This window comes from Girardinichthys multiradiatus, chromosome X (assembly GCF_021462225.1).
Source record: "Girardinichthys multiradiatus isolate DD_20200921_A chromosome X, DD_fGirMul_XY1, whole genome shotgun sequence".
In the NCBI taxonomy this organism is placed as follows: Eukaryota; Metazoa; Chordata; class Actinopteri; order Cyprinodontiformes; family Goodeidae; genus Girardinichthys; species Girardinichthys multiradiatus.
The window spans coordinates 15,169,728-15,190,950 of NC_061817.1; the positions used below are offsets into that span (position 1 = coordinate 15,169,728).

The following is a 21,223-nucleotide window of genomic DNA, read 5'->3' on the forward strand; positions in this document are numbered from 1 at the left end:
AATCTTTCCTTCTTTCTTTAAAATCAATGCAAAAGACTAACAATCCAGTGAAAACTGAGTCTGGAAAATAGTGGAATAACAGCATTTCTTTGTCTAATAACGTAAAGTTGATAGATAAAGTTTTAAAAAACCTTTTTCAGTGTTTGTGACGTTAAACTGAGACCATAATAATTTGTTTCCAAACTTTTTCCACCTTTTAGTACGATGCATCCTGTATATTTCAGTATAAAATTAACAAAAGGTGCAACAATCTGTGTGCAAACCCTTAAACTAACACTCTGCCAAAGCACATTTTGTTTAATTTTCAACATTCAATCTCCTTTGGTAGGTCTTTGTCAGCATCCCCCATCTTTATTTGGAAAAACTTGTCCACTTTAGCTGATAGATTGTGAGGTCTCACAGTCTATCAGGATTTTATGTCAGATTTAGCTCTGGTCTCTGGCCAGGCTAGGCAAGGTGTTATACAGTACGTTTAATGCATGTCTCAGATCTTGAAAGACCAAGCAGATCCAGTCAAAAATATAACATCAGTCTTGTGTTTAACAGATGTTTCTTCTCTAAAACCAAAACACTGAATTCGAGTCTTGGACAGAATAAGACACTCGGCACCATCAAAGGCCAGCCCTGTCAAATCTGTAAAGCCAGATCAACTTGTTTAAGAATCGGTTGCAATGTTCTTGTTCCAAGTAGACAATCATAGGATCAGCCCCTGTAATACATCAGCGATATTCTTTATATATGTGATTGGTTTTGAAAGATAACATGCTTCATCGATAGAAGCAGCTTACATGAATACACGACACGCATCTCAGGAGAAAATATAACCTTGACAGATTTGCACAGCATTTTAAGTTCATATTGGAGATTTCCCATGCTCTCAACATAAAGCAAACGAATCGCTAAGCGGCGGGAACGAAACCAGATGCAAAACGAGCCGGTATGTTCCGAATATCCCTGCATAATTAAGCCTGGACTTTTTTTCTGATCTCCGCTCTTCATTGTCAGCTCAGCTGGCCGCCCTGCAGCGCATGTTCATGTGTTACAGATCAGCTGTTCGCCAGCGTGCAGCAGAGCTGATCTCCCTGACTGGAGCAGAGGAGAGGTTTGTCCCAGCTACTGCACCCTGTTGACGGTCAGACCTCTCGGGAGTCTCTCCAGTCCCTGGTTCCCAGAGGCGATCAGACTCTAACACTGACTCTTAAAGGAACGACTCTCAACCAGTTTCTACTTTTAGCTCTTTTTAATCTAAATTAAGGAAGAGGAATGATTACAGAGATCAGCGCTGAGGCTCCCGTCTCGGACCGTGGATGTTCCCTCCCTCAGTGATTATCAGTAGACTGTGTCACCATTGTGGTGTCTATCTGTTAGATTGTGTAGTAGCAGGTGTCCATCCTTAATCTAAGTGTCCTGTAGCTTTCTAATCAACCCAGTTACAGCCTGCTCCACCATCAAACCCAGTGCCCCAGCCACAGGTCATTCATGACAAACCTTGGGCCATTTATCCTTGTACTGTATGTTTATGAGCTTCTTATCCTAATGTAACAAAAAGGAAACATTAAAATTTATGCTTAATATTATTATGGTATAAGTGGGAAAAACAGCTATGAGTCATATAAATAAAAGTTATCCCTAACAGGTTGATATGGCAACGTTTAGGGCACAATGGTCCAGAACAATATCAGCGCCCCAGAAACTGTCGCCTCTTGCGTACTTGATGACGCGCTCGCCCTGCGTCTGTGCAGGGCGGTGGGCTGGTGGTTCACGCACTGAAGTGAACCACCAGCCCATTAAAAACTAACCCTTGTCCCTACACACACGCGTGCGCGCACACATACAGTGTGCGCGCACGCGTAAGCTGCTTCTATCGGTGAAGCAGGTTATCTTTCAAAACCAATCACATATATAAAGAATATCGCTGATGTATTCCAGTTCCCACGGTCCCTGAATGCAACAGCTGGGAATATGTTGTTCAGCCGCTGTGTTGAGCTGTCAGTCATGATTCCTCACCCCGTGATCTGAGGCCCCGCCCTCCATACGAAAACAGGGCCAGAAGTTTGAAGCTGAAAAAAAAATCTGCAAATTCGGAAAAAAAAACTTGAATCTGAAAAGTAGTTTTGAACTTTTTTTTTTCCAGTTTCACATCAATTTTTCTTTTCAGTTGCAAAACTTTTTTTCCAGTTTTCAAATTTTTTGGGGGGATGGTCAAAATAAATTTTCAGGTTCAAATGTTTTTCTTTTGAACAAACTTTTATTTATCAGATTCAAATTTTTTTGTTTGAACAATTTTTATGGCCCCAATTTAGCTCCATACTGCTGGTGGAGGAGAAGAGAGGAGTGTTGAAAGGTAGATTTGGTCCTTGGATCACGGTCAGAACAAACATTCTCGATCAGATGAATGCGTCATTCCTTCTCCTTTCAGCACCAGCCTGGAATGTGAGCAGCTCTGGTAGCTGCTGCATTCAGAAGCTAGAGAGGAGATAGCAGCACACCAGAGAACTTCTCCACAGACGGGGATCGTTGGAGATGACCACTTAGACTTAGGCTGCTGACATCATCATGAACAATACAGCAAATACTTATTACTTATTAATACCTCATTTACATCTTCCTTCTGCATATATATAGTGTTTAGATTATTGTACTGTATCTTGTCTAGATTAATATACATTTTTTTGAGTTTTTAAAATTTTTTCCAAATAAATTTTTTTAAAGCATTTTACAGTCTGTAAATATCCAAAATAATTCTGTACGATATTGTTTGTAATTTTGTTCACTTTTTATTCATGGTAATTTATTATTGTTTCTATTATTTATTTATCCTTCCTACTATTACCGTATTAGAAGTGCATCTTTAACCTGTCTTATTGAACTATTTAATTTCACCCTATAGGGGGATGATAAGTTTAATCTTATCTTTATATTAATAATTGTATGATTGATATAGACGTTTATGTGCTTATTTACTGGACTGTTAAGGGGTTGGATCCCTCTGCAGTTTAGCCGGTAGCGTTTTATTAATTCATCGTTATTCATTGTTCAGAGAATATCTCTCCGTTCTCTCTGTCTTTCCACCATCTTCCTTGCTTAAGACACTCTTAAGCCCACAAAAAGTCTTCCTCACTACTATTAACGTTTCCTCACATTAGGAACTCTCTTATGGCCTAAGATGCTTTATGAATAACTTTTATCTTTTCGAGGGAAAATTCTAAGAAAAATCCAAGAATTCGAGAAATTCTAAGATTTATCTTAGAATGACGTCATTAGGAGCTACTTTTAGTCTTAGGATTCTTTGTGAGTACAAGCCTTGGGCTTTAATTGCATTTAGTCTTCTTTAGTAGAACTCCTGTCAGCCTGCCACATCTTGAATTGGCTACATATATGCTCCTTAGATCTTCAGATTTTAGCAACATCTCATCTCCACAGATCTTCTTAGTCAACCTACTGTTTTTTGGGGCAGATTTAAAATTACTTCTTGAATCATTAAATCCCTCTACACTTTCAGCTTTCCAGGAGGCAGGTTGTGGTTAAACCTGACTCTTATGTCCATCCAGAAGCATAATGTAATGTTCATATTTTCATCTGCCATCAAAAAAATGAAGAAAGTAGAAACTCATGCTGCTTCTTCTGTGTCTCTGTCAGCTTCGTGGCAGCCTCTCTGACCTGTTCCCATATTTTTTCATCAATCCAGTTTTTTTAAAGTGACTGTAGACTTGTTATTTCTCTAGTTATTGATTATGATCTCCACTTTGCCATTTTACATACATACAGTAACTTGTAAAAGTATTCATACCCCTTGAACTGAAGTATGGCCAAACATTTCAGTCACTAAATGTGCAAAGCTGGTAGAGACATACCCTAAAAGACTTGCAGCTGTAATCGCAGCAAAACGTGGTTGCACAGTATTGACTCAGGGTATGAATACTTTTGCACGATGCCCTTTTCAGTTTAAAAAAAAGAAAATTGTGTATAATTTTCTTTCCACTTCACAACTGTATACCACTTTGTGTTGATCTTTCACATAAAATTACAATAAAATATATTTTATGTTTGTGGTTGTAATGTTACATTATGCGAAAAGGTCCAAGGGGTGTGAATACTTTTACATTCCACTGTACACTATATTGCCAGAATGGAGGGTCACCTCCCTAAATCATTGAATTCATATGTTCCAGGTGCAGAAAATCCAGCCGCTAGGCATGCAGAAAGAAAGCGTCACTCTCAGGACATCAGAGACATCTCTGCTGCTAAATAAATCGCAGGCCACGGTTAGATGTATTATATACCAAAGTGCAAGTGATTGGGGATGACACGTGCCGAGATATTTTGGACAATTTCATGCTCCTAACCTTCTGGGAGCAGATTGGGAATGGCCCCTTTCTGTTCCAACATGACTGTGGGCAAGTTCTTAAATCAAGGTCCATAAAGACATTAAACCCTTTTTCAAATCACAATTCTGCAATAAATAAAACCAAACCTCTTCCATCACAGATCATTCTGTCCTTTTACATCATACAAAAAGATACACTGAGATCATGGGCTATGTGAGCATTCAGATCATGTAGCAGCAAATGTGGAATCAGTTGGGCGTGACTAATAAATTGTAGCCTTTACCTGAGGGAATTTCCCCAGGGCTGAGCTCTGTGTCACGATCCTCATGCAGGCTATCCAGAATGCAGCCTATGCTTTAAATACAAACAATGTTGTTCCACACGTTCCTCAGCATGTTATAATCCTGATCAGATTCTGCTGATCCAGATATTTCTCATATCAGATGGACACTTTAGGATGATATCAGGTCTCTGATCTGTGTGCACCTATGAACTGAACAGCTGATGAAGCCTGCACAAATCCTGACTTCAACCCAATGGAACATGTTTGGGATGAATTAGAATTAGATTAAGAGCCAAGCCTTTTAATCTAACATCAGTGTCTGACCTCATAAATGCGGTTCTGAAAGAATGATCAAAAATACCCATAAACACACCTAAACCCTATGAAATGCCTTTCTAGAACAGTTGAAACTTGTTTAGCTACAAAAGGAGGCCTGGCATCATAATAAACCCTACTGATTAGGAATGATTTGTCCCTCATGCTCATGTGTGTGCAGGCTAAGAAGCGAACACTTTTGGCAATATAGTGGATATGTAATGCTGTGTAATCCTTTTTGCATCCTTCTCCTGACTGATACTTTCGCACAGTAAGATCTTTTTGGTCGTTTGTAACCTTTTGGCAAACTGGGTTTAGCAAAAGGATGCAAATGTCTATAAAATGCTACTAAGACAGCTGAAGTTTACTTCAGGTTCATCCTATTCACAATAATTAAGAGCCGGTGGGAATTCCGTAAGACTAAATGATGAAATTAAATCCGGTATCCCTTTAAACGGTGTGCACACCTATACAGTTAGGTTGGTTTTTTTTTTACAGAAAAGTGGCGCTTTAACTGGAATATGTAAGTCTTTTAGAGTCACTGATGGATGCAGCAGTAATATAGTACATTTTCACAATCTGAGATTATAAAGATAACTGGGTTTGTGTTTTTCTGCTCCATCAGATTTATAATAAAATTCTACAAGTAGATAGTGCTGAAAACATGATTGACATTTGACAAACAAAAATTAAAAAACTCACTATTTGACTTTTTTTTAACTGTGATGGTCCTCTCCTTTTTCTGTAGGAACTCAGCTCTGGTATGATACCTCTCAGCCGGCCCACTCTCGGCTCCACCAGGCTCACGTGTTCCCCTTGCTCGAAGCAGGTCCCGTTCCGCGTTCTCTCAGACCCCTCGTCCACTTTCTCCGGGCAATCAAGAGCCCTGCAGAGGTATCGCTCATGCAAACGGCGGGTCGGATCACAGCTCAGGTGTGTCAGGGGTTTCATGTGCAGCATGTTTTTCTCAGATTTGGTGCATTTGCATCAGCAGAAACACCGATTAACATTGTTTTCTCTCAGGCATTTAGGAGGACGATGGCTTTATCACAAGGCGACGTCGACAAGTCGGTCCTGTTTGCTAAGGTAGGTTCTAGATTCAATGACCTCTGCTGTGTCCTTAATTTCTTCTGTAGTTTGTGGACCCTAATAATTTTAAGTTGTTGTTAAAACTTGTCACCAAGAGTAGAAAAACTTCAGCATTCAGAAGAATTCAGAAGAACACTAGTGATGTTTTTTTACAATGCTGGGAAAATGTATTTGCTACCTTACAGATCTCATCTGTGTTCTCTTACGCCTAAATGTTTACAGTTGTCAAACAAATTTTTATATCAGCTGTTATCGGTTTTTGGCTCATTTTCATTAGCCACATGCAGGCCTGATTACTCCCAGACTCAAAACAATCACTTAAACAGAACCTGTCTGACAATATGATGAAGACTAAGAGATCTCGAAAAGCAACACATCATACTGTGATCTAAAGAAATTCAAGAATAGCTGAGAATTAAAGTCATTAACAGATATCACTCTGGAAAGGTGATATCTATCTTCTTAATCCATTCCAGAGTTGAACTTTTTGGAAGATTTGCATCCCAATAAATGTGGCGTATAACAAACACAGCATATTAGAAAATTGACAGCCAAACATGGTGGTGGTAGTGTAATGATCTGGAGCTGCTTCAGGACCTGGATGACTTGATGAAACTCCGGCCATGGGTTATGCAGAAGGACAATGGACTGAAGCACTTTAGCAAGTCCTCCTCTGAATGGCTCCAAAAAATAAAATGCAGGTTCTGGAGGGGCCTAGTCAAAGCCCTTACTTAAATCTGAGGGGACTGCTATGGCACGATTATGTTCAGATCGTTCATGCTTAATAACCGTCCAGAGTGACCAAATAAAACAATTAAGAAAGAACAGGACAAAATTCTTCACAGCAGATTTCCAACTATTGTAAAAATGTCAACACAGTTTTTCCCACCATTTGTGGTTCAGAAGTTTAAATTTAGAACAAAATACTTTTTCTCAAGAGGCCAGCTTGGTTTGGATAGGTTTTTTTCCTTAATAAATGAAATCATGATTTGAAAACAGCATTCTTTTATTTAGCCGTGCATCTTTGTGTGGTGATAAAATTAGTTTGATGATCTGAAACATGGACGTGTAAAAAACAAAAACAGAAGAGTAGGGGATAAATATTTTTCCACCTCAATGTAAACCTCACAAAGACTCTTCTTATTTTTCCAGTTTGATTTCGAGAATCGGATCCATGGTGCCAACTTCCTGGCCTACCCCCCTGTGGTTGCCGGAGGAAATCGGGCAAACACGCTGCACTACATTAACAACAACCAGATCATCAAGGTGATCCTTACATTTGAGGCGCAGTTAAATCTTGCTTGTTCTAAATAGTTAGTGGCTGCTGTTCAGTCGTGGCCAAACGTTTTTGCAGTGATTAAAAACATTCAAACACAGTGGTTAAATGCAGAGAGATCAAATGTAAAGATAAAAGAGATTAATAATAATTGTATTTGATGAGAGGAAAACTTTATATCAGGATAATTAACTCAGAAACACAAGTTTAGTTGTGAAAGACTGTCTGAAATCAGTCTGTAGATCTAATTAGGCGAATGGTTGCTGTTAAGAGGGGAAGATGGGATGGAAATCAATGGTTTTGTACATTTAGAATGACAACTTGCAGAGAAAAATCTGCAAGCATTATTACTTTGCATAAAAACGACCTGACATGTGCAGAAACGTCTGTTAAAAGTATTTTACCTGAAATAACCATGTTCTGGATTATCAGGACATTTAAGATGAGAGGCTCACTTGCTGTGAGGAGGCGCTCTGGAAATCCGTGTGCAGCAAGTACCATGACAATCTGCAACTGAGGAGGGAGCTGTAGAGTAATGTTGCCACCAGAGCTTGTTGAATGTTAAGACTTCTGTGAGAGCATCTGCACAGCCAGTGACAAGCAGGACATCAATCAAGACACTTATCTCCTAGAAAAGCATCAAGAATAGAGAGAGATTCTGATGGAGGTACCAGGATGGACCTCCGAAGACTTGTTGGTTCTCCACCGTGCAGCATCTTCCAGCAGTCCAAGCACAGTTTGCTGATGATGTTTTTATGTTCCAGGAAATGTGTCACAATCAAAAGTCAAAACAAGCTTTCTCAAAGTTTTGGCTCTGTAGTCTGGAAGCTCTCCAGATCCTTATCCCAAGTATTTAAACCGCGGGTCAAGACTCTGAAAGCAGGTGGACTAACACTGAACACTGAGATATAAACATTGCTTGTTTAACCGACATTAAAACGTTTCATGGAGACAATAAACAAAGTAAAAATTTTGAGGTCAGAAACGTTATTGGACTTCCCTGCAGATAAACGGCAGTAATTTAATGAACAGACTTTACTTCCATTATACTTGTACAATGAAATTGCAAACATTAACAAAAAGGGCACAAAAAGACAAGATACAGTTGTTAAGGATGTAAATAAATAAATAATCCATTAGAAAATGCGGCATTTGCACTATGTTTTATTTAGGGATATCAGAAATGATACAAACAGCTGAAACCAGGCATTTGAGCTGCTGTTTTCTCCCTGTCTGACATTAAATCAGATTAAATAGCCTTGAAAAGCCCAGTTGATGATGTAATGACTTTCTAAGCTTCTGATAGGCTAATTCACAACATCTGTGGAGGTATTTTAAGGCAACACCTCAAACTCGCTGACTCCTTGTGTGACATCATGGAAATCTAAAAGAAAATCAGGGAAGATGTTAGAAAGAGAATTATTGACCCAAACAAGTCTGGCTCATCTATGGGTAGAATTTCCAGAGGCGAGATGCGAGAGATTGTCAAACAAGTCCTCTACCAACATGAGCTGAAAGCCACTCATACCTCTTTTCCATTCCCAGCTTCACTCTGCTCTGCCTCATGTGCTGTGCAGAGTAAGATAAACTCTCACCGTCGCTCATTATGTCATCTTAAAACAGTGAGGTTGTGGACTCCAGACCACCCTCCAGTCCACAACTCGGGCGACAATGGCCACAAATGTTGTCATGATTTTCAACCCCCGGCACAGCTTTTGGTTTTTACCCGCTGCGGCCATTGTGGTCCATAATATTTTTGTAGTCACTCTGGAGTTTTTTTGAGCTCCTCCTGGCACTGCTGTGTGCGGTGAAATCTGTGGCTCGTTATTCTCTCCGCTATCTCAGTGAACACCTTCTCATGCCGCAGACATATGGCTGACCACACTCAGGCCAATCAGTGAAGATCAGCCTGTTCACATCACATTTCAGCCCTGCTCAGCCCCCGATGGGACCTGCCGATGAGCAGGGACCAAGAAAGCAACAGCAATGGTCGCAAAACCGTTAATGCCTATCCCATCTGTGAAGGACGTGAGGTGGCAACATCATGATGTTGGGTTGTTTTGTTGCAGAACGGACTGGTGCGCTTCACAAAATAGATAGCATCGTGGGGAAAGAACATTATATGGAAACAGTGGAGCCACATCTCAAGGCATTTGCCAGGAATTTAACGCTTGGAACCAAAAGGGTCTTCCAAATGCATATAGACCCTAATCACACCACCAAATTAGTTACAATGTGGCTTAAAGAAAACTAAATCAATGTTTTGGAGTAACAATCACAAAGCCCTGATCTGAGTTCTATCGAAAAATTGGAGACGCAGCTGAAAAGGTGTGTAGCCATAAACTTGACCCAGTTACACCAGTTCTGTCAGGAGGAATGGGCCAAAATTTCAACAAAGTATTGTGAGAAGGAAGAAAACTCAAAATGCTGGAACCAAATCAGGCTATTCTACCGAATACTAAAGAAATGGAAGTAAATTATGAATTCAAGCATAATAATAAAAAAGATCTGTCTCTTATTATTCTGCCATTTAGCATATTTAAATAATGTGAGTTATCCTAATAGACCTAAAGCTGGAAAATTTTAGTCACATTCAATTTTAGACAACAAGAAAAATGGGTTATGTGAATTTTTCTAAAGTATACGTAAACATCTGATTTCAACTGTGGTTGGCTTATGTATTTTCAATTAGGACAGAAAATATTAAGTGTTTTTCATTTGTCTGCTCTTTTTTTGTTTTTACACTAAGTAGCTGCAAATTTTGATTCTGCAAGTTTTTTCTCCCTGTATCCTTAATCAGGATGGTGAAATGGTTCTTCTTGATGGTGGCTCTGAGTACTTTGGTTACGTCAGTGACATCACTCGAACGTGGCCAGTGAATGGGCGGTAAGTGTGACTGAATAATTTAAAGGCTTAAGGATGAACCAAAGACTTGAAATAGTTGATAATATACAGGGGTTGAACAATGAAACTGAAACACCTGGTTTTAGACCACAATAATTTATTAGTATGGTGTAGGGCCTCCTTTTGTGGCCAATACGGCATCAATTCGTCTTGGGAATGACATATACAAGTCCTTCTCAAAATATTAGCATATTGTGATAAAGTTCATTATTTTCCATAATGTCATGATGAAAATTTAACATTCATATATTTTAGATTCATTGCACACTAACTGAAATATTTCAGGTCTTTTATTGTCTTAATACGGAGGATTTTGGCATACAGCTCATGAAAACCCAAAATTCCTATCTCACAAAATTAGCATATTTCATCCGACCAATAAAAGAAAAGTGTTTTTAATACAAAAAACGTCAACCTTCAAATAATCATGTACAGTTAAGCACTCAATACTTGGTCGGGAATCCTTTGGCAGAAATGACTGCTTCAATGCGGCGTGGCATGGAGGCAATCAGCCTGTGGCACTGAGGTCTTATGGAGGCCCAGGATGCTTCGATAGCGGCCTTTAGCTCATCCAGAGTGTTGGGTCTTGAGTCTCTCAACGTTCTCTTCACAATATCCCACAGATTCTCTATGGGGTTCAGGTCAGGAGAGTTGGCAGGCCAATTGAGCACAGTGATACCATGGTCAGTAAACCATTTACCAGTGGTTTTGGCACTGTGAGCAGGTGCCAGGTCGTGCTGAAAAATGAAATCTTCATCTCCATAAAGCTTTTCAGCAGATGGAAGCATGAAGTGCTCCAAAATCTCCTGATAGCTAGCTGCATTGACCCTGCCCTTGATAAAACACAGTGGACCAACACCAGCAGCTGACACGGCACCCCAGACCATCACTGACTGTGGGTACTTGACACTGGACTTCTGGCATTTTGGCATTTCCTTCTCCCCAGTCTTCCTCCAGACTCTGGCACCTTGATTTCTGAATGACATGCAGAATTTGCTTTCATCTGAAAAAAGTACTTTGGACCACTGAGCAACAGTCCAGTGCTGCTTCTCTGTAGCCCAGGTCAGGCGCTTCTGCCGCTGTTTCTGGTTCAAAAGTGGCTTGACCTGGGGAATGCGGCACCTGTAGCCCATTTCCTGCACACGCCTGTGCACGGTGGCTCGGATGTTTCTACTCCAGACTCAGTCCACTGCTTCCGCAGGTCCCCCAAGGTCTGGAATCGGCCCTCTCCACAATCTTCCTCAGGGTCCGGTCACCTCTTCTCGTTGTGCAGCGTTTTCTGCCAGGTCAGAGGGATTTTAAGCCATTCTTCTTGCAGGATAGTGGTCAGGTCACTACGTGATACTGGTGGAGGAAAACGTTTCCTGACTCGCTCCTCCAAAACACCCCAAAGTGGCTCAATAATATTTAGATCTGGTGACTGTGCAGGCCATGGGAGATGTTCAACTTCACTTTCATGTTCATCAAACCAATCTTTCACCAGTCTTGCTGTGTGTATTGGTGCATTGTTATCCTGATACACGGCACCGCCTTCAGGATACAATGTTTGAACCATTGGATGCACATGGTCCTCAAGAATGGTTCGGTAGTCCTTGGCAGTGACGCATCCATCTAGCACAAGTATTGGGCCAAGGGAATGCCATGATATAGCAGCCCAAACCATCACTGATCCACCCCCATGCTTCACTCTGGGCATGCAACAGTCTGGGTGGTACGCTTCTTTGGGGCTTCTCCACACAGTAACTTTCCCGGATGTGGAGAAAACAGTAAAGATGGACTCATCAGAGAACAATACATGTTTCACATTGTCCACAGCCCAAGATTTGCGCTCCTTGCACCATTGAAACCGACGTTTGGCATTGGCATGAGTGACCAAAGGTTTGGCTATAGCAGCCCGGCCGTGTATATTGACCCTGTGGAGCTCCTGACGGACAGTTCTGGTGGAAACAGGAGAGTTGAGGTGCACATTTAATTCTGCCGTGATTTGGGCAGCCGTGGTTTTATGTTTTTTGGATACAATCCGGGTTAGCACCCGAACATCCCTTTCAGACAGCTTCCTCTTGTGTCCACAGTTAATCCTGTTGGATGTGGTTTGTCCTTCTTGGTGGTATGCTGACATTACCCTGGATACCGTGGCCTTTGATACATCACAAAGACTTGCTGTCTTGGTCACAGATGCGCCAGCAAGACGTGCACCAACAATTTATCCTCTTTTGAACTCTGGTATGTCACCCATAATGTTGTGTGCATTTCAATATTTTGAGCAAAACTGTGCTCTTACCCTGCTAATTGAACCTTCACACTCTGCTCTTACTGGTGCAATGTGCAATCAATGAAGACTGGCTACCAGGCTGGTCCAATTTAGCCATAAAACCTCCCACACTAAAATGACAGGTGTTTCAGTTTCATTGTCCAACCCCTGTATCACTAAAACAGAAGATATAGAGAGAAAATTCACCAACTGTTGAATAATCTGAGGTTTATTGTTGATATTTTTGTGTGTTTTAAAGTTTTGTTACCTAACAAAGGGCGAGTGGCAAGCTTACTTTAGCGTTCTACCCATCTCACTGTCCTGCCAGATTCAGCCCCGCCCAGGCTGAGTTGTATGAGGCCGTCCTGGAGGTGCAGCGCTCCTGCTTGTCTTCTGTTCCCCCGGCATCAGTCTCGATCACATCTACAGCACCATGCTGGCTCTGTTGGGACGCCAGCTGAATTGCCTCGGCATCCTGAAGGCTGGCACCAGTGATGCTGATGTGCTAAAGATAAAATACCAGAAAAAAGGACGGGGGGGGGGCTTGTCAAGGAGTGAAATTATGCTCCATGACCCATCTAGCTGGCTACATGTGCTCACAGCTTGCCTTTATAGAATTTACAACAGTTTCAGACATAATTAAGACTAAGAGCTTCACAGATCAATAAACCTCACTTACCAGATGTGGTTAGTTGGAAATCTATTTCTGCTTTAAACTGTCAGGTACCACAAACATCTGCTGGTGAGAATGAATACCATGGCTTATAACAGATGGTGCCAGAATGTTTACATGCACTAAAGCTCTTAATTTTGTTCTGATCCTAGGCTGCAAGGAGGTACTGCCCCCACCATGTTGGCCATTATCTCGGCATGGACGTCCACGACACTCCTGAGTTATCCAGATCACAGCCTCTCCAGCCTGGAATGGTCATCACTATAGAACCAGGTAGACATGAACTAAAAGTACAAATTGCTCAATTACAATCCCTTGCAACAGTGTTCATTATTTGTTTCTTTTGGTAACATTACAACCACAAACTTTAGTTAATTCCCGTGGGATTTATGCAACAGAGCAACACAAAGTGCTTCATAATTGTGAAGTTTTCAAACAAAACAAATCTTAAAGTGCAGCATTTATATTTAGCCATTCTGAGTCAATATTTTCTTGAACCACCTTTTGCAGCAGTTACACCTGCAAGCCTTTAAGGGTGCGTTACCTCTGCTCAAAACCTCAATCTTGTTGCTGCTTCTAGCAGGTTTCCTACTGTCCTGAAAGAAAGCATGGCTACTGCATGATGCTGCTTCCACCATCTTTCACAGTGGGGATTATCCTCCTCTCTGATTAATGTTCTGCTCACCCTGGGCAGTCTGTTTGGGTTGACAGCTGTAAGTCTTGGTGGGCTTGGAGTTGTGCCATACACAGACTGATCAGTGCTCTGTGAAATGTTCAAAATATGGGATATTGTTTTATAGCCTAACCTGATTTAAACTTCTCCCTGACCTGTGTGCTATGTTCCTGGTCTTCTTGATGCTGTTTGTTCACTGATGTTGTCTAAGCAACCTCTGAGGCCTTCGCAAAGCAGCTGGATTTATCCTGAGATTAAAGTACACACAGACTGAATATTTACTAGTTATGACTTTTAAAGGCAATTGTTCGAACTATATGTTATTTAGCAATATCAGTATAAAGGGGGCCAAATGCAAATGTACACCACACTTTTCAGATTGTAATGAAAAGTTGAAAATGCCTTTGATCTTTTACATAAAATTACATATGGTGAAGTTTTTGATGGGTCAAAATGTTTAAGCAGTATGAAAGTGTTTGCAAGACAGTGAACATGTGACACAAGCAAAAATCTTTCCTAATCGTTTTCCTTTGTCGTAGGGTTATACATCTGCGAAGACAACAACCAGGCGCCAGAGCATTTCCGTGGCCTCGGTGTCAGGATCGAGGATGACGTGGTTATCCGAGAAAAGGGGGAACCTCTGGTTTTATCCTGCAGTGCTCCAAAGACTATAGCTGATGTAGAGAAGGCCTGTGGCATGGGATAGGGCGAGGAGAGAAAGAGAAATATATCATGGACGGTTCATGTAATTTTCAATTGTCTCAAGAAGCTCAGGAGCTCGGATTGTGACAGTTTACAGACGCCTTGATGGGATTAACTTTTGTGTATCAAGGTTTCAGAAGTTTAGAAATGGGGTCCTAAAGATGATAAACCGTGCAGACAGGTATATCATCTTAAATACACTGCTCACTTTATCCAAAATGGACAAGACAATTAAGATCCATCACAGCTGTGCCTTCAGTAGTAGTTGAGGTGGCTTAAAGCACTGAAAAGGGGAAGATCAGCTGAGTGTTATTGGAGTGTGTTGTAGCTTTAAAGTTTGAATTGGTCCTCTGTTAAGATGCAGTAAGAAGAACAATCCTATTCATGCACTGAACTTGAAATTATTTTTTTTACTTGCATAGATTCCCCATAAATCATAGTAGTTCAAATAGAAAAACTCTGACTTCTTTTTCATTCTGAATTCATCTATTTTCTCCTCGTCTTTTGTTTCTTTAGACCAACTAACGACAGGAGTTTATGTCTAAAACAAATTATAATTTATGCTCATGCTGAAAGACAAAGTGCTTCACCACCAAATAGGAACACATCAACACACTTTAATACAAGCAGAACACATCTTGACAGATGGACTTTTTAGAACCATCATATCTATTTAGGGATGAAGAAAGAGTGATGCCTCCAACATGGCTGCTTGTGATAAAACTGGATTGCTAAACTTTACTGAATGAGATATGTTATACTGTGAGTTTGAGTGAGTCGGTGTGAACGTGTGTTTGTCTTTTCTGTAAAAAGAAAAAAAATTTGTGTTCTCTTTCAGAATAAAAGTGTGTTTATGAGTTTTATAAAATTAGAGTTTTATTGCAAGACAAACTAATTCAGCTGGTTTCTCTTCTGTTACCAACACCAGAGACCAAAGGGGAAGCAGACTGATTCATCTCAGGGCTATACCTTCACTTGGATCTAGATCTGGGTGCCTAGAGGGAAGGGCTCTAATGAAAACTGGCCCTTTAGATCGTTTGTACTGCCATCCATTATCAGTTGTTCTTTCTGTTTTTTTGCTGTGGTGCACACAAATGCTCCTGTTGTCCAAAAGCCTGATTTGTTGTTTGAAAATATAATTTACCCACCCATTATTTCATTAATTAACAGTAATTGTTTTTGCTTAATTTCAAAAGCAGCGGACAGGCCCTATTACTGCTAAACCTGTAGTCTCAAGATCCCTTAAACATGTCAACAACTTATTGCGTCTGACAACTTGAAGTAGGCTGTAAGATCTAAACAGCAGCACATCGTGCCCTGATCTAAAGATATTCAAGAACAGCAGCGAAACAAAGTCTTTTACCACTGTCAGTCTGGAGAGCTTTACAAAGCCATTTCTAGGTCTTTGGGACACGGGTGAGCCACAGTGAGAAACAAGGAGAACATGGAACTGTAGTGAACCTTTCCAAGTGTGGCCTGCCTGCAAAAATTACTGCAAGAGGGCAACGATGACCCATCCAGGAGCCTGCAAAATAACCCAGAGTAACATCTAAAGTGTTGCAGGCCTCAGTTAAGGTCAGTGTTTATGATTCAGAAAATAAGAAGCAAAGACTGGGCAAAAATGGTCTCCATGGGAGAGCTCCAAGTTGAAAACCACTGCTGACCAAAACAATCACAAAAGCTTGTGTTATATTTCTCAAAAAACCTCTTTATGATCGCCGAGACTTTAAGGAAAATATTCTGTAGACTGATGAGACTGAGATGGAACTTTATGGAAGGTGTGCATCCTGTTACATCTGGTGTAAAATCAACAGCAATTCAGAAAAAACAAAATCGTACTGACAGTCACATGGTAGTGGTAGGATCCAGATCACTTGCCATAACTGACGGGCGTAAATTCTGCTCTCGCTCTAGCCTAAAATCCTCAAAGAGAATATCCAATTATCAATTTGTGACCTTAAGCTCAAGAGTTACACAGCTGAGAAATGATCCAAAACATGTCAGCAAGTCCACCAAGTGACTAAAAAAACCCTAAAATGAAGGTTTGGGAGTGGTCTAGTCAAAGTCTGGAATTAACTCTGATTGAGATGCTATGGTATAACCCTGAACAGGCTGTAAATGCTCACAAACCCAACAGTGAGGCTGAAATAAAACAACCCTCCAAAGAAGAAAAAGTAAGTATAGTTTGTTAAGCAACCTCACAGAGAAAAACCATAACAAAGTGCTGGACAGAAAGCCACTAAAATAAGTATTAAAATTAAGTGCTGAAAAAAAACAGGTAAAATAAAACACAATGAAAGTAAACATTCAACAGAAAGTCTGGGCCAACATCCCACCAAAGGGATGTAAAGTACTGATTTTCAATTACAGCAATTGCAGTTGTTGCTGCTGTGGGTGGGTTAGAATACATCAGAATTTCAAAACTGCTTTTTGTATCAACTCCAGTTATCCTTGTCTGAAGACTGGTAACCTAACCAGGGTGCATACTGCCAGATTTCTTTCTTCCATTTTTCTTTCTAGAGAGGTTCTACTAACATGTAACTGGAGCATTACGACACGTGAATATGCTTGGATCTAAACCATTCCTTTGTAGGTCTGGCTGTATGTTTAGGGTAGTTTAGCTCCATTCATCTTCCCATCAAATCTGACCTGTTTATCTGTCCCTTCTGAAGAAAAGCATCCCTACAACATAATGCTGCCACCACTACATTTCAAAATGGGGATGAGGTATTAAGGGTTATGAACATTTAGTTTTCTGGCACAAATACCTGTTTCCATCTAGAACCAAACGTTTAATTTTGGTTCCAAAGGACAACAGCACCTTGTTCCATGTCTCTGCTGGATCCTCCACATGGCTTGTGGCAAACTGCAAACAGAACTTATGGCTCTCATTAAACAATGGCTTTCTTCCATGAAGCCAAGAATCGTGGAGTGCATGACTAATATTTGTTCAGTTGACAGATTGTCCCACCTGAACTCTAGGTCTCTGCAGGTCCTCCAGAGTTGCCATGGACATCATGGCTGCTTCTTATGTTAATGCTCTTCTTGATGGCAGCTAAGGTGGACAATTGTGTTTTGGTGGGTTTTTAGTTGTGGCATACTTTTTCCATTTTCAGACGATGGTATTGAATGCTTTCTGAGACCTGTCTGCTGTGTTCCTTGTTCTTTATGATGGTGTTTGTTCACTAATGTTCAGTAATAAAACCCCTGAGGCCTTCACAGAACAGCTGTATTTACACTGGGATTAAATTACACACGGGTGGACTCTATTTATGATAGCTGAATTCTGGAGGCAGTTCGTTGGACTTGATTTTATTTGGGGTTTTCAGAGTAAATAGGGTGTAAAAATAGAAACAACATACATTGAGGTTTGTGGTTAAAACTTGACAAAAGTGTAAAAGTTAGTAACTTAAAGATGCAAACGCTTTTCCAAGGCATTGTGCTGACAACATTTTGAGTGTGTCAACTATTCAATGATGATATAAGTCATCAATATACTTTCTTACTTGTTTACTTTAATCTGTTGTCACCTAAATATAGGACTTTAGTGATTGGCAGCCATGTTTGTTCTGTTAATTGAGCATCCTTAACTGTGCGTCACAGTGTAATAAACTGTAAACTACATCAAAACTAATTAATTAAATAATAATAGTAACAGACTGGTGATTTGCACGGCGTTAGGCTGATACACTGACAGGTAAAAGTGGGGCACCACTGTCCCCTGCAGACTGAACTTCATGGCTGCCGACACGGTGGGACAGGTTTCCGGACACTCCCGAACACTTACGAAGACAACCTCTCCTCTTGTTCCTTTCCTCTGTCCCTCCTCCTCCTCTTCACGCCTAATGTTGCTGTACCTCTAACCCTCCCCCCGTATCAGAGGAGTAGAAACAACAAGCCGCCATTTTGTTTGGCGGACAGACCGTCAGAAACAGGAGATCACCGATAGAAAAAGGAGCGACCCGGGTCGCCGACGGCAGCCGCTCCGGGAACCGCAAGGGGGAAGAGGCACAGTAACCAAATCCTGTCCGGTGGAAGGGAGAGCAGCAGGGAAGGAGGCTAAACGTCAGTGGAGGGAAAGCCGTCTAGGTGTCATGTAGCTATATATTTATACATATATAAATATATTGATGCATGCAAGAGAAAGAAATACTCTGAAAAATTCAAGGAAGGGGGTGTTTTGCGGAGCAGCGACGGGGAGGAGAGGGGGAGGAGGGCTGCACAATACGAGGAAAAAACCTGCGATAAGAAGAGAATACCACCATGAAAAATCATTATGTGTCCGCAGCGGAGGAAGGAACGAGTCCGCATAGACAATTATATAAATAAATTGCTGCCGGGCAGAAGGGAGAGGTGGAAGGAAAGACGGGTTTAAAGAGAAGAGAAGGGGGTTATATTGCCAGGACCAACACGAGGGGGGTGGGGGGGGGGGCTTTCACCACCACAAAGAGTCAATGAGATGATTTTAGGGGGATTTGTTAAAATTACTGTGCCGATTTGAAGCATTCCGCTTTCGAAATAGCCATATTATTTTCTTTAAATCACATTTCGCCTAAGCGCTGTTACTGCTTTTTGTCCGTGCATTGCAAAATCTTTTTAAAGCATTGAAAAAGTGACACTATTGATAACATTTTTCATCATCCGAGATCTCAGTTGTGTTTGAAACAAGCAGGAACTAGAGGAGGAACCTCTGCAGGGAGCATGAGATAAGTAACCAGTTTGATCATCGCCTACTAAAAATAATAAAAATAAATCTAACTTAATTAGATCAATCCAACTGCTCTGTTGATTGGCAATTAGCGCTGTGATCCGAGAAGTAGATCTACGAGCCAAAACACTGCGTGCAAACTGGCAGCAAAATTCGTATTATAAGGGTCTGTTTTGCAACAGATAACTGGCGAACGGGGTTGCATCAACCAGATTTGCAATCTCAGTCTGTTCTTCAGTGCCTTTTGGACGGTTCAACACTAAGTGCACATATAAGTTAGCATGCACATGCAAAAAAGTCACGTATGTGAACATAGGTCTTCATGTTGTGGACTTTTTTTTCATCTGAGTTGATGGATCTCAGCTCAAACCAGTTATACTACCTTTTACATCACTGTCAAGCTAGTTGAGTTGTGTTGCAGCATTGCCAACACTTGCATTCATACTACTGCTTGTTGCCTTTTTGCCGTGGAAAATTAAAGAAGTCGGTGATAAGACAGCAATAAGACAGGACTAGTAAATCTCTACAGGATATCGAAACTGTTCCATGAAACAACAATCTGAAGTTTTCCTCTTTGGAAACTGGTGATTTTTGTGCCAAAACGCATCATCTCCCCAGCAGACTTTAAGATCTGGGACAAAAACAGAGGATTTTGATCAGTATACTATGGAAGACCGAGTTGATTGGACCTCGGAAGACGGATCTTGGGACAGTTTTTATGTCATAAGGTTGTCAGTCGCCCGACGACTCCACCTTCCCACCGCCTCTTGTTGAAATCTCCGAAGAAACAAAATCCCCGACAGGGAAGGGGGGACTGATATCTACCAGAGAGGTACTACAAACTCAGGAGGACTGAGAAAGTGCTTAACATCGCCGTCCTCTCCCCCTACCGTCCCCCAAGCGGTGGGGGAACGATCTGAAACATTTCTTAAAGGGAGTAAGAAGGCGGAAATAAAGGGAATACATCGGCCCTGCGTGGATATACAGCTCCTTTTTTTATTTCGTCAAAAATATGGCCGATAATGTCCTGGAGTCTGGCCCGCCTTCAGCCAAGAGGCCCAAGCTGGCTTCTCCAGCTCTGTCTGTGTCCACCAGTGATGGAAATGGTAAATATATTTGATGCATTACTCCAACATGAACTAGTTTAGAGATTGGTGCTTTAAAACTTACTTGATCAGAGTGTCAAGTTGCTATAGAGTTGCACAGTAACTTTTGCTTGTTAAATGACGCTTCTGAACGTGAATATAGTCATTACTTGGAGAGAAAAGTGCCAGTCTGAGCGCTATGATCGCTTAAGTTTGATTTTATTTGTAGTAACGCAGCAGGAGCTACTTTCCAGCACTTCTGTTTTGATGCGTTAGCCTCAACAGGCTAACTAGCCGCAACTAAAAAGATCCTCCTCCAAACAATGGACGAGTCGAGACACCCACTTCGCTTAAACTTGCTTTGCTACTTTAAAAGTTATCAAAGTAAACACATACGGGTGAATATACAGTAAAACCGAGTTTTCGGAGATATTAACTTGTCATAACGGGAAATAAAAATTTGGAAATTAGCTTTTAGAGCTAGTAACTGAAACCGAGTTAGCTAGCTAACTAGCTTAAAAGACACCCCCACCGGAGCAACTCAGCTGAACTCCGTGTGGAGAAATTGCTCATTAGTTTAACATTCATTTCATTATTTTAACAATTTAAACTAGAAAACAAACATTTAATAGCTATAAACAGATTTCTTGTTTCGAATTTGTTGCATTACCGACGCAAATGCTAATGTTTTCAAGGCAAGTATTGTCAAGCTAGCTATTGTTCAACACTTCATTAAGTTGGGCGAAGAGGTGTTGACCAGCTGACGTTGTAGCGGTGTTTCTGTAAACACTTTGATTCGGTTGAACAGAAAATCCTTATTAGATGTATTACTTCAAGTATTTTTCTTTAAAATCTCCCTGAATTTATTCACGGTCTTTTAATGCTTTGAAATAAACCAAATACGCTATAGCGAAGCTAACTATTCGCCCTCCATTG

At 40.9% G+C, this 21,223-nt stretch overlaps 2 protein-coding genes across 4 annotated transcripts in view; both read left to right on the forward strand.

Moving 5' to 3' along the window:
* LOC124862820 (xaa-Pro aminopeptidase 3-like) overlaps positions 1 to 15,357 on the forward strand; it is a 17,866-nt gene extending 2,509 nt beyond the window's left edge. Inside the window, 8 exon segments of the mRNA XM_047356962.1 lie at positions 5,675 to 5,859; positions 5,950 to 6,012; positions 7,168 to 7,281; positions 10,092 to 10,177; positions 12,775 to 12,836; positions 12,839 to 12,957; positions 13,272 to 13,392; positions 14,332 to 15,357. Of these exon segments, the coding sequence (XP_047212918.1) occupies positions 5,675 to 5,859; positions 5,950 to 6,012; positions 7,168 to 7,281; positions 10,092 to 10,177; positions 12,775 to 12,836; positions 12,839 to 12,957; positions 13,272 to 13,392; positions 14,332 to 14,498 (917 nt within the window). The 3' untranslated portion in view covers positions 14,499 to 15,357.
* A 4,476-nt stretch (positions 15,358 to 19,833) lies between these two features.
* The window catches only part of LOC124862729 (histone acetyltransferase p300-like), a 31,107-nt gene continuing 29,717 nt past the window's right edge, over positions 19,834 to 21,223 (forward strand). For all 3 annotated transcript variants that reach the window (XM_047356805.1, XM_047356806.1, XM_047356807.1), the window contains exon 1: positions 19,834 to 20,308. In XM_047356805.1, coding sequence (XP_047212761.1) covers positions 20,215 to 20,308 — 94 coding nt within the window. In that variant the 5' untranslated portion in view covers positions 19,834 to 20,214. The remainder of the gene's footprint in view (positions 20,309 to 21,223) is intronic.